The 16,242-nt window shown below is 42.9% G+C and overlaps 1 protein-coding gene across 2 annotated transcripts; it reads left to right on the top strand.

The window, feature by feature from the left end:
- Positions 1 to 2,762: 2,762 nt before the first annotated feature.
- On the top strand, positions 2,763 to 6,664 carry LOC134337343 (proteinase-activated receptor 3-like). 2 transcript variants are annotated; one of them, XM_063032269.1, is made up of 2 exons: positions 2,763 to 2,922; positions 5,207 to 6,664. In XM_063032269.1, the coding sequence occupies exons 1-2, from the start codon at positions 2,763 to 2,765 to the stop codon at positions 6,328 to 6,330; spliced, it is 1,284 nt and encodes a 427-aa protein (XP_062888339.1). In that variant the 3' UTR covers positions 6,331 to 6,664. The 2 variants fall into 2 exon arrangements, with proteins under 2 accessions (XP_062888339.1, XP_062888338.1); XM_063032268.1 differs by having other exon boundaries at positions 2,853 to 2,995.
- The last annotated feature ends 9,578 nt before the right edge of the window (positions 6,665 to 16,242 follow it).

Raw genomic sequence — 16,242 nt, forward strand, 5'->3', positions numbered from 1 at the left:
GCGGAATTGCACTGACCGAAAGTGGAATTTGAGTGTTAGCCACAGTGGTAGGTCTGGAGCCATACCCTGCCGGACTAAATGAGGGTGACAATGATACTTTCCTGTCTATTGACAAGGGAAACGTGAAGATGATAGCTAAGGACTGAAGTTTTCAGTAGGAACACAATATCATGTTTTTTTTGTCCTAATAATAAGCTGGAGGAAATTGGATGACATTGAAATATTGTGAAAGGCTTCCTAAAGATGGCTGATTTTTTTTTGTTAATCATCCATTTGAACGGTGTCGCGACAGCTTTTAAGTAGTGACTTTGGGTGAATTTTTTCACTGGTCCAGTAATTAATCCCAATCTGCTTTATGAGTTGCACAGCCTGAAGACAGGCTGACGTAAAGTTTGAAGTGCGTGTTGATGTGTGGAAGTGTACTGTTACCCTCACTAGTGTAAGAAGTGGTGGTGTAAATATGTGAAGCAACAGCAATAAGAGATTGAAAGTGACCAGTGCAGGAGGAGAGTTTGATGGTGAATTGGGGAGTGCAGCAGGGGCTAGGACGGCAGAGCATTCAGAACAGAGTGTACATGAGTGCACCCTGGGGGACAGCAGGGTGCTAAAGGAGTCTAAGGGCCTGGGGTAAGAAGCTGTTAGCCAGCCTGATGGTTCCGATTCCTTTGCTGTGGTTCCTCCTGTCTGATGGCAGGAGGTCAAGGAGATTGTGGGAAGGATGGGAGGGCTGAAGGCACTGTGAATGCAGTCAGCTTTGCATTGTTACGGCAGCGACCAGGGTTCAATTCTGCCGCTATCTGTACGGAGTTTGCACGTTCTCCGCGTGACTGTGTGGGTTTCCGCCGGGTGCTCTGGTTTCCTCCCACATTCCAATGACGAATGGGTTAGGGTTAATAAGTCCCGGGACACGCTCTACTGGTGCCAACACCTACCGACTACCTGCAGTACAATCCTTGAAATGTGTTGGTCATCGACGTAAACAATGCATTTCACCTTACGTCTTGATGTTCATGTGACAAATAAAGCTAATCTAATCTAATCTATTGCCACAGTCCACTTTACTTTAAATTCAGAAATTAATTTGTATTAGTTATTCTAGACAGACACAGAGAGAAAGTGAGTTGGTCAGCAGACAGTAAAATCTAGTGAGGCAGCAACCCATCACTGAGAGTGACAGGTAAGCACCTTTACCTGCACACAGCACAACTCTTCCTGTTACTATGTAGCTGTAGAGCCTCGCAATATGCCTGAAACCATTCGGTTACGTGACCGTCACTGAGAGGCGATGCCAAGGGGGAGTTCCTACCTTTAGTGATGAAGAGGAGCTAGGTATGGATCAGTCCCTAGTGACACTGGAACTAAGGGTGAAGACTATATTCAGACTTCTAGACAGCCTCTCGGGTTTCCACTTTCCTCATCCCCGCTTCCTTTAGGATTTATAATCCTTCAAACTCACCAACTTCTCATATACTGTTTTAATTCAGCTTCTCCTTCTCACCGGACCCTTGATTCCCCTATCGACTGGAGTTGTGTCCCTTCTTCTGCAAGGCTTTAAATTCATTGCCATTTCCTTGTTTTCTATTGTAAATCCCCATTACAAATTCTCCTGTCACTCTATAAGGAGACCAGATTTGTGGCTGGAGTGAGTTATACCTGGTGGAAGACACTGTGACAGCCAAGATAAAGGAATGAGGCATGTCGTAATCTGACATTGATGCCAGCCAGGGCATTGGCAGCGTAGATCTTTGTGACTCTCATTACTCCCTAGTGATGCCAACAGCTGCTTTAAAGCATATTTACAGCTATTAGTCTATGACAAGCTGTAATAATTCTACCTTGCAGCTTTCCGGAGCTATCTTCTAAAACATTAAACTCACTTCAGTCCGAGCTACTTTTATGTTACACTGAACTTTCTCACAGTTCCATGTTAGTTGGCTGCAAGAATTCCCTCAAAGGTGTTCAGCCAAGATTCAGAATTCAAGATTCACGGTTGTTTATTGTCACTCTTCATTACATAAGTGTAAAGGAGAATGAAATGACTTTTATTCAGAATTCGATACAGCACAAAAACACAATAAATATAAAGAACACAAGAGATATTAATTGATTAGATTAGCTCATATACATAGACTTATTGTACATCCATAAGGTGATGCTAGGGGCAGGAGTATCTGTACATATGGTGACTCTGACAGGAAATGATAAATTACTGGTGGTGGGGTGGATTAAGAGGTGAAGGTGTTGATCAGCCTGACACTTTGGGGAATTTGCTGTCTTTGAGTCTGGTCGTCCTGCTGTGGATGTTGCACAGCCTCTTCCTTGAGGGGAGTGGGACACACAGTCCGTGGGCAGTGTGGGCCGGATCCTTCAAGGTACCGCTGACCCTTTTCCAGCACCTTTCTGTGTATGTGTCCTTGATGTCCTCGAAATTCTTCCTGCCATGACTCTTCCACTGATTGACCTGGTGAGCAAAGGCTGCAATTAAGGTTGACCCTGTGCTATGGTGTGGAAGTTCCTGCTGTGACCCAGCGATAGGGGTGACGATGCATCATTCCCAATATCAGATATACCAAGGCAGGGGAAACCTCATGGGAGCCCTATCGTCTCTCACTTCCCAAACACTGATTTTCTGTAGGAGCCACAGGACGGTCAGGGAAAAGGCACCCAGGCTGAACATGGGCTTCTCCTGCCCTGTGCAGCTCAGCTAGTTGCTGAATAGTACTAGCAGTGAGTGAAGGCGCCTCCTGGGATTTCCAATTGTAATGTTATGCCGTGTAGTTTACACGAATTGGCTCTTGAATGACGAATTCAGTGAGGGGCGATACTTACATCCTTATACACTGAAGGTTTCCAGCCACACAATTAAACAAAAAGAGGAGAGTTGCAGCTGTGGCGATCACTTACAAGCAAAAACATATGGAGGTTATATCAGTTCTTCGTTTGTCTTTTGTCCTTGCTCTTTTGTTCTCAGCCACTGAATTCTGCTGCTTACAAGGTGAGAGCCATCCTAGGCAATTTTTATTTCTTCCTCTTTAGGGAGAAGCTCAAGTTTAAGTGTGTATAAAAATAAATCTTTGAATTTAGAGGGTGAATCTTGTACAAAGTCTGAATTATTCTTCCTGATATATCAGTTCTTGGATCAAACATAGAAACGTTGGTGGAATCTGGTTGGATTTTCAGGTTGTGAAGCCATATGTGGTGATATAAAGGAAAACTCAACTACAAAAGTGATTCCCTTCTACAAAAAGGGTTCTGGGACCCAGTAAACTAGTCAGTCTGGTATCAATTACTGGGTGATCACCAGAGCCTTTGCTTAAAGAGTCGAGACAGAATGCATACTGCCGGACCTCAAGTGTGGAGGTCTAAAAGGTTATATCTAACTATGTTTGTAAGGGCAGTGCATTGACGGTAATGTAATTTCAGGATGAGTAGATGATGAGATAGGTTAGGAAGCATTATAAACTGAACCAGTATGGCAGGACAGAAACGAGAGGGTCGTAGTCAAAGGGTTTCAGTGCCGGAGTATGAAACAGGATTGAGACTGGTGAATAGACATAGGTGGTTAAATATGTGATTAGTACTCGTGTGTAAATGAATGCTCATGTTTGTCAACATGGTCACTAGTGACTGCCATTACTGGTCCTTAAGACTGATTGATTAATGTGCATAATAGACAGTGATATGAACATGCTTGTAAGGCCTCAACAAGGTAGATGCAGGAGTGACGTTTCCTCCTGCAGGAGAATCTGGTGGTGGAGATTCAGAATAAAAGGTCTCTTTTTGGCAAAAATGGGGAGAAATTTGTTTTCTCAGAGGAACTTGAATCTTTGGAATTTGGACAGACTTTGAGTCCGTCAGGCAGAACAGGCAAAAAAAAAGTAGATTTCATTTGAAGATCAGGTCATTGAATGGTGGGACAGGCTTGAAGGCCCATATGACTGACTCCTGCTCCTACTTCATATCTTCTAATATTCCGAATATTTTGTTGTTTCCCTAGTTTTCAAAAAAAAAACACTCCTAGTGTTCAGAGAGGGCTAGAATATAAAACCAAGGGTGTAATGCTGAAGCTTTATAAGGCTTTGGTCAGATGGCACTTGGAACATTTTGAGCAGTTTTGGGCCCCTTACCTAAGAAAAGATGTGCTGGCATTGGAGAGGATCCAGAGGAGGTTCACAAGTGTGATTCCAGGGATGAAAGAGTCAATGTACAAGGAGTTTGATGACTCTGAGCCTGTACTCGCTGGAGTTTAGAAGAATGTAGGGGGATCTCATTGAAACCTATTAAATATTGAAAGGCCTAGATAGAATAGATGTGGAGAGGATGTTTCCTATAGTGGGGGAGTGTAGGACCAGAGGGTACAGCCTCAGGGTAGAGGGACATTCATTTAGAACAGAGATGAGAAGGAATTTCTTTAGCTAGAGGGTAGTGAATCTGTGGATCTCATTGCACAGGAGGCTGTGGAGGCCAAGTCATTGGGTATATTTAAGGCGAAGGTTCATAGGTTCTTGATCAGTCAGGATGTCAAAGGTTATGGAGAGAAGACAGGAGAATGGGGTTGCAAGGGTTAATAAATTGGCTATGATTGAATGGCAGAGAAGACTCAATGGGCCAAATGGCCTAATTCTGCTCCTATGTTTTATGGTCTTACGGTAGTTGGTTATTCAACAAAAGCCAGTTGTCAAATATAGATTGGCAGGATAGGTGACTGTTGACACACTGAACTAATTTAGGAAAAGATGGAACTGGGCAGGAGCACATTGGACTGATGGCATTAACAAGGGATTGCTTTCCATTTGCAATTTACATGGAGCTGGAAGATCGAGATGTTCAACTCTGCAGTCATAGGTTATTTCTGGGTAGGAAGGCACGTTCGGTGTTTCCCTCTCCTGTATTTATCTTTTGATACAGGGTTGTTATTGAATAAAGTCCAAGGACTGTCAAAAGTAATTCAAGCATTAAGGAATTTGGCAGCAATTTTGTATATAAAGAATATTAGACATCATGGAGACATTATTGGATTGCATACAAGCAGAAATGGTACATCTCGAACTTGCAACATGTGGACATTAAACAGACTGTGTGGATGAAAAGTATAGACAACAGTCTTATATACAATTAACTGAACACTCTTCCAGTTACCAGATGTTGTTTGGATGAAAAGAAGACAATCCTAAAATTACTAATCTACTTCTTTTGTTAATTGCAGATTCTCCAGAATCCGAATCTGAAGATGTTATTAAAGCAACCAAACATTCAGTTAACAATTCTGAAATGATTCACTCTATGCAGAATGAATCAACAAGATATTATCTGACTAGTTCCATTACCACAGTGGTCATTCCAGTTATTTCAAGCATCATCGTGATTATTGGGCTTCCGGCCAATGGGCTGGCCCTTTTGGTTCTGGCCACCAAGGTGCAACGAGTGCCTTCCACCATCTTCCTGATGAACTTGGCGACAGCCGACCTCCTCCTGATTCTGGTGCTCCCGTTCAAGATCCACTATCACTTCCAGGGCAACAACTGGGTCTTTGGCGAAGCCCTGTGCCGGACGATGACGGCCTTCTTCTACGGGAACATGTACTGCTCCATCCTGCTCCTCACCTTCATCAGCATCGACAGATACTTTGCTCTGGTCCATCCACTTCTTGCCAAGCGCCTCAGGGACAATAGGTTCGCTGTGGCCACCTGCTCGATTCTATGGACCATTGTTGCCTTCTCTGTGTTACCTTTTCTCCTCCAGAGGCAGGTCTATCCAATCCCGGACCTAAACATCAAAGCCTGCCATGATGCCCTGCCGGAAAGCATGAACTCCGGTTATTTTTTCTACTACTTTGTGTGCTTGGTTGTAGTTGAATTTCTTATTCCTTGTCTAGTTACAGTATTTTGTTATGTATCTATTATCAAAACACTGATGGGCAATGCTCGCAAATATGTTAAAGCTGTAAGGGCCATAATGTTAGCGCTGATGATATATCTGGTGTGTTTTACTCCCAGTAAGATAATCCTGCTCATTCATTACTCAGAGTATCATCTCATGCACTCCAGTGACCTCTATTTATATTATATAATCTTCCTGGAGCTTAGCACCCTCAATAATTGCATCGACCCCTTCCTCTTTTACTACTTCTCTGTTGAGTTTCGGAGCAAAGTGGGATGGTCAGTCCCATTTTGCAAAAAAAAGCCAAAGATAAGGAAAAAGTCTGGTAAGAAACTTTCTCAGCCCAAGATCACGTCAGGAGTCAGAGTGAGCAAACCATTCGATCTGGAGCAAAAGCAGCTGAGTTTCCATAGTGAAATAGACAACTCGCGTCAGGTGTCACAACATTAAGATTAGTGGTTGTTATGAATCCTGCTGCTTTCCCTTTTGGAAATAAAGAACAATCCAACAAGTCTCAATAAGTACAGTTGTATGTGAAATTTAACCGCATAGGTCTTTTCACTTTAAGCTATATCTTTCTTAATCCTCTTCCCACCCCACAACACATAGAAAATTATGTCATGCTTTTATGATTAGTAACATAATTGGGGAATAGACATTGCACAATATAATAACTATGCCAATTCCGTTTACCACACTTTAATTTGGCTATTTTATCTTCTCATTTGGCTGACAGACAAGGACAACCTTTCCTCCTACAATAACCTTCCCTTGGCAAATCACTGGGCAGAAAATACTAGAAGAAATCAGCACACTGATCTCCTTCCCCACTTATGATTAGGCTGTGGTGAACATAAAACATTTTAACACACCGTTTTTGGGAAATTTCATAGCCTTGCCAGACTATATTCTATGCTGCTGAATCATGATTAAACAGTCTGGAGGATCCTCACTATCCGTATGCTGACAGCAGCAATATTCCAAGATGACCGAAAGTTATCGGCCAGGTAGAGGGGTGTAAAAAGGTGCCCAAAACTCAGCTCTGGGAAAGGAGAAAGAGAGCTGAGAAAACAGCACTGGGGACACTGCAAACCATAAGCAGGAGAAAGCCTGCGGTTGCTGGAAATCCAGAGCAACACACACAAAATGCTGGAGGAACTCAGCAGGTCAGGCAGTATCAATGGAAACAAATAAACAGTCGACGCTTCGGGCTTGGAGAGGGGTCTTGGCAAAATGCAAGGTCTTCACTTCCATGGATGCTGCCTGACCTGCTGAGTTCCTCCAGCATCCTGTTTGTGATGCTTGGGGACACACAAGTTTGGTCAAAAGTCACAGACTTCAGAGTTCAAAGTAAATTAATTATCAAACTACATATGTCACTATATACAACCCTGAGGTCCATTTTCTTGCGGGAATTCACAGTCAATGCAAAGAAACACAATCAAATCAATGAAAAAACACATACAAGATGAACAAATATGCAGAAGACAAAACTGAGCAAAAAACAAGATAATGATGATAATAATAATAATAAATAAATAAACAAGCAATAAATATTGAAAGCATGAGATGAAGAGTCCTTGAAAGTGAGTCTGTAGGTTGTGAGATTAGTGTTGAGGTGGCTAAAGTTGAGTGAAGTTATCCCCTCTGGTTCAGGAGCCTGATGGTTGAAGGGTAATAACTATTCCTGAACCTGGTAGTGTGGGTGTTAAGGCTCCTGTATCTTCTTCCCAATGGCAGCAGCAAGAAGAGAGCATGGCCTGGATAGTGGGATCCTTGATGATTAATGCTGCTTTCCTGCGACAGTGCTCCTTGTAGATGTTCTCAATGGTGGGGAGGGCTTTACCCATGATGGACAAGGCTGTATCCACTACTCTTTGTACCATTTTTGGGAGTATGATGGCAAGCTTATGCCGTGGGCCAATCTGTGATTCCTATGTAGTCTGTGTGGATCACGACCAAGTTGTAGCACAATCTTATGTGTTCATTTTTTTAGTCAAAACACTTGACAAGCTCTGGAATAGAATCAGAAAATGGTGGAAATCAGCAGGTCAGGCTGCATCCGTGTGAAGAGAAACAGAGTTAACATTCAGGTCAAAGACTTTGCCAGAAGTAGGAAGGACACAAAAGAAACATGCAGGGAAGATGAGGAAGGGGAGTAGGCCAAGACTAGGAGACCATGGAATTAAATGAGGACATCTGGCCAATGAATGAATGGGAGCAGTTAAAGAGTGAGAAACATAGACAAAAGAATGAAGCAATGAACAATCTGATGGAGCAACTGTGTCTTTGATGGCAAAGGGACTGCAGGTACTAGATAGAGAGATAGATAGATATACTTTATTAATCCCGAGGGAAATTTGGTTTCGTTACAGTCGCACCAACCAAGAATAGAGCGTAAATATAGCAATACAAAAACCCCCAACAACCAAACAACAAAATGCAAACTATGCCAGATGGAAAATAAGTCCAGAACCAGTCCATTGGCTCAGGGTGTCTGACCCTCCACGGGAGGAGCTGCACGTTCGATGGCCACAGGCAGGAATGACCTCCCGTGCCGCCCAGTGTTGTATCACGGTGGAATGTGGCCGAAGTCCAACAGTAAAAAATTCAGTATCTAGTCTCTAAACACGTTCCTTGATCGTAATATGCCCCAGATTGCACCATCCTTTGTTAACCAGATCAGTAAGCACCCAACTCCTTTACGCTTACCGCTCTCAGTTCACTTCCGGTCAGCCGGAACGGTATTACCCACCGAACTCCTCTAGAACCTAGAACAAAAAAATATAATGCTGGGAGACTCAATGGGTCAGAATCAGAATCAGGATTATTGTCACTCCATTAGTTGTGAATTATGTTGTTTTGTGGCAGCAGTGTGGTGCAGGCAGAACAAATTACTATTAGTTACAATAAAAGAATAGTACAATAGAGGAAATGTTCATGGGTTCATGAACTGTTCAGAAATCTGATGGTAGAGGAGAAGAAGCTGTTCCTAAAAAATTGAGTGTGAGTCCTCAGGTTCCTGGGCCTCCTTCCAAATGATATTAGGAAGAGGACATTTCCCAGATGGTGAAGGTTTTTAAGGATGGGTGCCTTTTGAAGATGTCCAGAGTGGTGACGGAGCTGGATGAGTCTACAATGCTCTGAAGCCTCTTACACTAACGCGTTGGCACCTCCATATCAGACCGTGATGCAGCCAGTCAGAGTACACTCCTCTGTAGAAATTCACTAGCATCAAATCTCCTCAATCTCCGAGTGTACGTCAACGTTTCAGGTCAAGAGCCCGCATCAAGGGTTCTGTAACAGTCAAAAAAAATGGAGGTGTTGCAAAATGCAGTGCAAGAGGACATGGCATGTGTGGCTTTTCCTTCACTACTAGAGAGAACAAGAAAAAATTAAAGGAAAAACAAAAACAAGCTAAGTTAATATCACAGATTGCTAACAGATATAGACAGAGAAATCAATTTATCCAAAGTCGTAGAATTCAGTGTTAGATCCAAAAAGGCGTGATTCCCAGAAGATCTTAACTCATTCTGACACAACAGTATTTCTATATTATATTGACTATCCTGTTGTACATAATATTTATTATAAATTGTACATTACACATTTAGAAACATAGAAAACATACAGCATAATACAGGCCTATCAGAGCTATCAGACAGCAAACAGCACTGGTGGCTTTATTTGTTTAGTAGACCCTTCCGGCCCTTCGAGAATCACTGACCCAACAACCCCACAAGCCCAATTACCCCCAACCTAATCACGGGACAGTTTACAACGACCAATTAACCCATGCAGTATGTCTTTGGACTGTGAGAGGAAAGCAGAGCACCGGAGGAAAACCCATGCGTTCTATGGGGAGGATGTACGGAGAATCCTTATGGAACAGCGCCACAACTCCGGAATGCTCTGAGCTGTAATCACGCCACACTAACCGCTACCCTACCGTGGCGTTTCTCTGATCCTATCCGTCCACTCGGTTTGTGCAAACCTTTTCCGTTTACCTCTGTATCAAAGGCATAACCAGCTTTTCACTCCAACCAAGCTTACATTTCCAAAATATGTCAGCTTCTGCTTGAGCATCATGACATCAAGGGAGAAAGTAGAGTATCTGGTCTGCAGCAGGATGGCTGGCTCCCCTGGCTGTCTACAGGACCCAGCGATTCAAAGTAAACTTACTAACAAATTATATATACCACATACAACCCTGAGAGTCACTTCCTTGCAGGCACTCACAGGAAAATTTAAAAAATACAGCAGAATCCATGAAACACCGCAAATAACAAACACCTACAAACATCCAATGTGCAAAAGAGGACAAATCGTGCGAATAATTAGAATGTAGATGCGCAGAAAATACTGAGAACATGATCAGCAGACAGTTCAGTGCTGAGGCAAGTGAAGTCTTCTACACCAGCTCCATGGTTGTGGGGCAACAACTGTTCCTGAGCCTGGTGGTGTGGGACCCAGGACCTCCTCACCTCCCACCCGATGGTGGTAATGAGAAGAGACGAGAGGGTCAAACGCAGGCAGGCGGGGGATCTTGGCTGGCACAGAGTAGTGGGGCTGAACATTGGTTCGTTTTCTGCTCGCAACCCTTTAGCACGGCTTGAAGTCTGTCCCGGCGATGCTGATCATTGTCTGCTTCAAGGTGCTGTACTCGCATTCCCGAGAGTCGAACTCACCAGAGGCTTGAAGACACACACTCAGCGATTCAGGAACAGCTTCTTCCCCTCTGCCATCCGATTCCTAAAGGGACATTGAACCCGTGAACACTACCTCACTTTTTAAATATATATTATTACTGATTTTGCATGATTTTCTATCTATTCAATATACGTATACTGCAATTGATTGATTTATTATTAGTTTATGATTTTTTTTCTTCTTCTATATTATGTATTGCATTGAACTGCTGCTGCTAAGTGAACAAATTTCATGACACATACCGTTGATAATAAACCTGATTCTGATTCTGCTCCTTCAGGAAATTGTAAAATTGCAAGTTCATTCCCACGGTTCAGAAGCACTTCTCTTAGAGGCTGCAGATTGCAGCAATCGTAGTTCAGAAGAATATCTAATAGAGTATCTGTTAGTTTTGTGAGCGGCCCACAAACCGTCACCATATATCGGCTGCGCCATCATGTTGGTCATCGTGAGTGATTTTCCGCCCATGTTATATTTTTGATGTTGATCATCCCCTTTGCCTCCATCGTAAAGCCCGGCTGTCATCGGATCTATTCACATCTATTTCAACAGGGATGAGTTAAACAAAGTTAACATGAGAAACCCGATGAGTAACACTTTAACTCCATGCCACTAAACAATAGCATTGATTCCCCCATTGCAGTCCATTCCAGAACATGGCTTTTAGTGCTACACAATTTCAAACCCAGTGAGTGCCCATATTGGGGCATCATAAATCCACTACCTTAAGGATTCATCTAACTGTCATTGGTGTAGAGTTTCCACAGTATTATCTGAAAAATGCTCTGCAGTTGCTCACCTCTGCTACTCCGAGAACATCGCTCAGACCCAAGACCACTGTCACCAAGAAGGGCGAGGGTAGCAGGTGCGAAGGAACCATGTGTAGGTTCCCCTCCAAGCACACTTCCGTGACTCGTCATTGGAACCGTATCGGATCGACTGGGAGAATGTGGCAAGAGTGCGTGTGGCCGATGGAACGCTCGGTGAATCAACTAGGCCTCCTACTCACGGAAGACTCTGTCTGTTTGTGAGAGCTTTCAAGTATGCATGGCTTTTTGCTTCAGAGGGCCCGGTTCATTGCTCCTGCACTTAAGTTGCCCAGAATGTACCGTGGCCAACGTGATATCATGACTCACGTTCTCGTTATTTAGTGCTTATTTATTTATTTATCATTATTTATTTCCTTTTGTATTTGCATAGTTTGTTGTCTTTTGTACACTGTTTGTACGCCCAAATTGATACAGTTGTTTATCGATTCGATTATGGTTATTATTTTATTATGGATTTATTGAGTATGCCCGCTAGATAACGAATCTCAGGGTTGTATATGGTGACATATGTGTACTTTGATAATAAATTTACTTTGAACTTTGGAGTAAAAACACTTAATCCTACTACTCTGCTATTGTTGTTGCTTCGCTCTTACATAAAGTATGGTCCTCTTTGGGTAGGGACAACATATGTGTAAACAGTGATTTGTGTACTAGGATACATAGGTTCCTCTGAATATCGACACCTTTCAATGTTTCGTCATTGAAAAAAATACTCTTAATTTTTTCTCCAGAAATGGATGCCCTCACATTTTTTCCCACATGGCAATAAAAGCTTTGCTATCTGCCATGTACTGAATATTGTAGACCTAATTTAATCAAAAATGCTTTTTTAATGCATTATCAGAAATGCACCTCTTTCTACGTAATGCAATAATTCTCCATCTTCCACTAGCGTTCTTCTGAAAGCGTGTCCTGAATACTAAGTGAGGCATTAGTTATTCTTGTCCATACATTTACCCGTCTACAACCCCTGAAGCCTCTCTGCATTTTTCTCCCAATCCTCAATGAAACTCAGCAAACTTTGATATATGATCCTCGGTTCCTTCGTACAAATCGCTGATGTAGATTGTGGACAGCTGGGCTCCGGCATCGCTCTCTGCCTCACCACCCCTCCCCATGTGCTGCAGCCTCCTAATTTGAGAAGGATCTGATTATTGTTCCTCTATTTTCAATCCATTAACCAGTCCTCAACCATTCTCATATATTGCATCCAGTTCCAGGTGAAACCATCTTAATGAATAGTTTCTTAAGTAGTATCTAATCAAAGGCTTTTACCAAGTTCAAATATCCTTCTAATGCAACCTCAGAAAACTCTAGTAGAGTTGTTACATGTGATTGCCCTTTCATAGATGACTGCCATGCTTGGTGCCTGTTACACTATTGTTGTCTGGGGCAGCAATGAAGGTCCTCATCTCTGGTGATGTTCATGGTTTCTTTCATTGTATCAGTAGCTTCCTCTTGGTTTTCACTACAGTCAGTGGACACTCAGGAGTACCATCACACTCAGATGTAGAAGGAACTCATCACTGCTGTTTCCGTGACAGTGTTGTTCTACCAGTCAGGGTTGTCAGCTCTGAGCTGAACCCCCCCCCCCGATCCTGGAAGACCAGTGGACCGCAGTCTGTCCTCTACCCTTTGACCTGTTTGGCATGGGTGACCCTACCAAGAGCCAAAGCTAAAGCCTTTACTCCCGCGAACACAGCTCTCCAGGTCATTGAAGCACACAAGCCTCCAAACCACAACAGGGTTGTGGTCATCTTGTAGGCGATTGCTGCCAATCCCACTATTTTTCTTTTCAATGGATGTGTTATTACTTTCTTAATAATAGATTCCCTCGCGCTAATCAGGTTAGGTCATCAATAGTTTCTGGTTTCCTCTCTCACTCTTTTGTTCAATATGTGATTACATTTGCTACTTTTCAATCTTTGAGAACCCTTCTAGCGTTATGGAATTTTGGAAGGCAATAATGTTTGCACTTATGTTGAAGTTGTACAAGACATTGGTGAGTCCTAAACTGGAGTATTGTGTGCAGGTCTGGTCACCTAGCTACAGGAAAGATATCAATAAGACTGAAAGAGTTCAGAGAAAACTTAGAAGGATGTTGCCGGGTCCCGAGGACCTGAGTTATAGAGAAAGGCTGAATAGGTTAGGGCTTTATTCCCTAGGGTGCAGGAGAATGAGGGGAAATTTGATAGAGCAATACAGAATTATGCAGGTGAAGGCAACAGCGCCTTTATTTCCTGTGGAGCATGAAGAAAGCTCACTTCTGTCCCAGGATACCGATGGACTTTTACCCGTGTACCATTGAGAGCATACTCACCAACTGCATCTCAGTGTGGTATGGCAGTTGTCCCGTATCAGAGGGAGAGGAGCCAGAGGTCGTGGTACCTATGGGTACCAATGAAGTAGGTAGGAAAATGGGAGAGGTCCTGAAAGGAGAATATAGGGAGTTAGGAAGGGAGTTGAGAAGAAGGACTGCAAAGGTAGTAATCTCGGGATTACTGCCTGTGCCACGCGACAGTGAGAGTAGGAATGCAATGAGGTGGAGGATAAATGCGTGGCTGAGGGATTGGAGCAGGGGGCAGGGACTCAAGTTTTTGGATCATTGGGACCTCTTCTGGCGCAGGTGTGACCTGTACAAAAAGGACAGGTTACACTTGAATCCTGGGAGAACCAATATCCTGGCGGGGAGATTTGCGAAGGCTACTGAGGAGACTTTAAACTAGAATGGTTGGGGGGTGGGAATCAAATTGAAGAGACTAGGAGAGAGGAGGTTAGTTCACAAATAGAGAAAGCTAGTAGACAGTGAGTGAGGGAGGATAGGCAGGGGACAGAGATCAGGAGCACTCAGACCGAAGATGTAGGGGAAAAGGAAGAAAAAGATAATGAAGTTGTTTGCTCCATGAAGAATAAACAGAGGGTAAGAGGTGAAGAGTTTCTTAAATGCATCTATTTTAATGCTCGGAGCATTGTAAGAAGGGTGGATGAGCTTAGAGCGATGGATTGATACCTGGAAATATGATGTTGTAGCTATTAGTGAAACGTGGTTGCAGGAGGGGTGTGATTGGCAACTAACTATTCCTGGATTTCATTGCTTCAGGTGTGATAGAATAGGTGGGGCAAGAGGGGGAGGTGTTGCATTGCTTGTCAGAGAAAATATAACAGTGGTGCTTTGGCAGGATAGATTAGTGGACTTGTCTAGGGAGGCTATTTGGGTGGAATTGAGGAATGGGAAAGGTGTAGTGATGCTTATAGGGGTGTATTATAGACCACCTAATGGGGAGCGAGAATTGGAGGAGCAAATTTGTAAGGAGATAGCAGATATTTGTAGTAAGCATAAGGTTGTGATTGTGGGAGATTTTAATTTTCCACACATTGACTGGGAAGCCTATTCTGTAAAAGGGCTGGATGGTTTGGAGTTTGTCAAATGTGTGCAAGATAGTTTTTTGCAGCAATACATAGAGGTACCAACTAGAGAAGGGGCAGTGTTGGATCTCCTGTTAGGGAATGAGATAGGGTAGGTGACGGAGGTATGTGTCGGGGAGCACTTTGGGTCCAGTGATCACAATACCATTAGTTTCAATATAATTATGGAGAAGGATAGGACTGGACCCAGGGTTGAGATTTTTGATTGGAGAAAGGCTAACTTTAGAGTTAAATTTAGGCTAAATTTAGAGGGTACAAGATCTTTATGTTCCTGTTAGGTTGAAAAGAAAGGTTAAAAGTTTGAGACAGCCATGGTTTTCAAGGGATATTGGAAACTTGGTTCGGAAAAAGAGAAGGATCTACAATAAATATAGGCAGCTTGGAGTAAATGAGGTGCTTGAGGACTATAAGAATGTAAAAAGAATCTTAAGAAAGAAATTAGAAAAGCTAAAAGAAGATATGAGGCTGCTTTGGCAAGTAAGGTGAAAATAAATCCCAAGGGTTTCTACCGTTATATTAATAGCAAAAGGATAGTGAGGGATAAAATTGGTCCCTTAGAGAATCAGAGTGGACGGCTATGTGCGGAGCCAAAAGAGATGGGGGAGATTTTGAATAATTTCTTTTCTTCGGTATTCACTAAGGAGAAGGATATTGAATTGTGTAAGGTAAAGGAAACAAGAAGGGTAGTTATGGAAAGCACGATGATTAAAGAAGAGGAAGTACTGGCGCTTCTAAGGAATATAAAAGTGGATATGTCCCGGGTCCGGACAGGATATTCCCTAGGACCTTGTGGGAAGTTGGTGTGGAAATAGCAGGGGCTCTGACAGAAATATTTCAAATGTCATTAGAAACGGGGATGGTGCCGGAGGATTGGCGTATTGCTCATGTTGTTCCATTGTTTAAAAAGGGTTCTAAGAGTAAACCTAGTAATTATCGGCCTGTGAGTTTGATGTCATTGGTGGGTAAATTGATGGAAAGTATTCTTATAGATGGTATATATAATTATCTGAATAGACAGGGTCTGATTAGGAAAGTCAACGTGGATTTGTGCGTGGAAGGTCATGTTTGACAAATCTTATTGATTTTTTGATGAGGTTACTAGGAAAGTTGACGAGGGTAAAGCGGTGGATGTTGTCTATATGGACTTCAGTAAGGCCTTTGACAAGGTTCCACACGGAAGGTTAGTTAGGAAGGTTCAATCATTAGGCCTTAATATCGAAGTAGGAAAATGGATTCAGCAGTGGCTGGATGGGAGTCACCAGAGAGTAGTGGTGGATAACTGTGTGTCAGATTGGAGGACAGTGTCTAGTGGTGTGCCTCAGGGATCTGCACTGGGTCCAATGTTGTTTGTCATATACATTAATGATCTGGATGATGGGGTGGTAAATTGGAT

This window comes from Mobula hypostoma, chromosome 24, assembly GCF_963921235.1.
Source record: "Mobula hypostoma chromosome 24, sMobHyp1.1, whole genome shotgun sequence".
NCBI lineage: Eukaryota > Metazoa > Chordata > Chondrichthyes > Myliobatiformes > Myliobatidae > Mobula > Mobula hypostoma.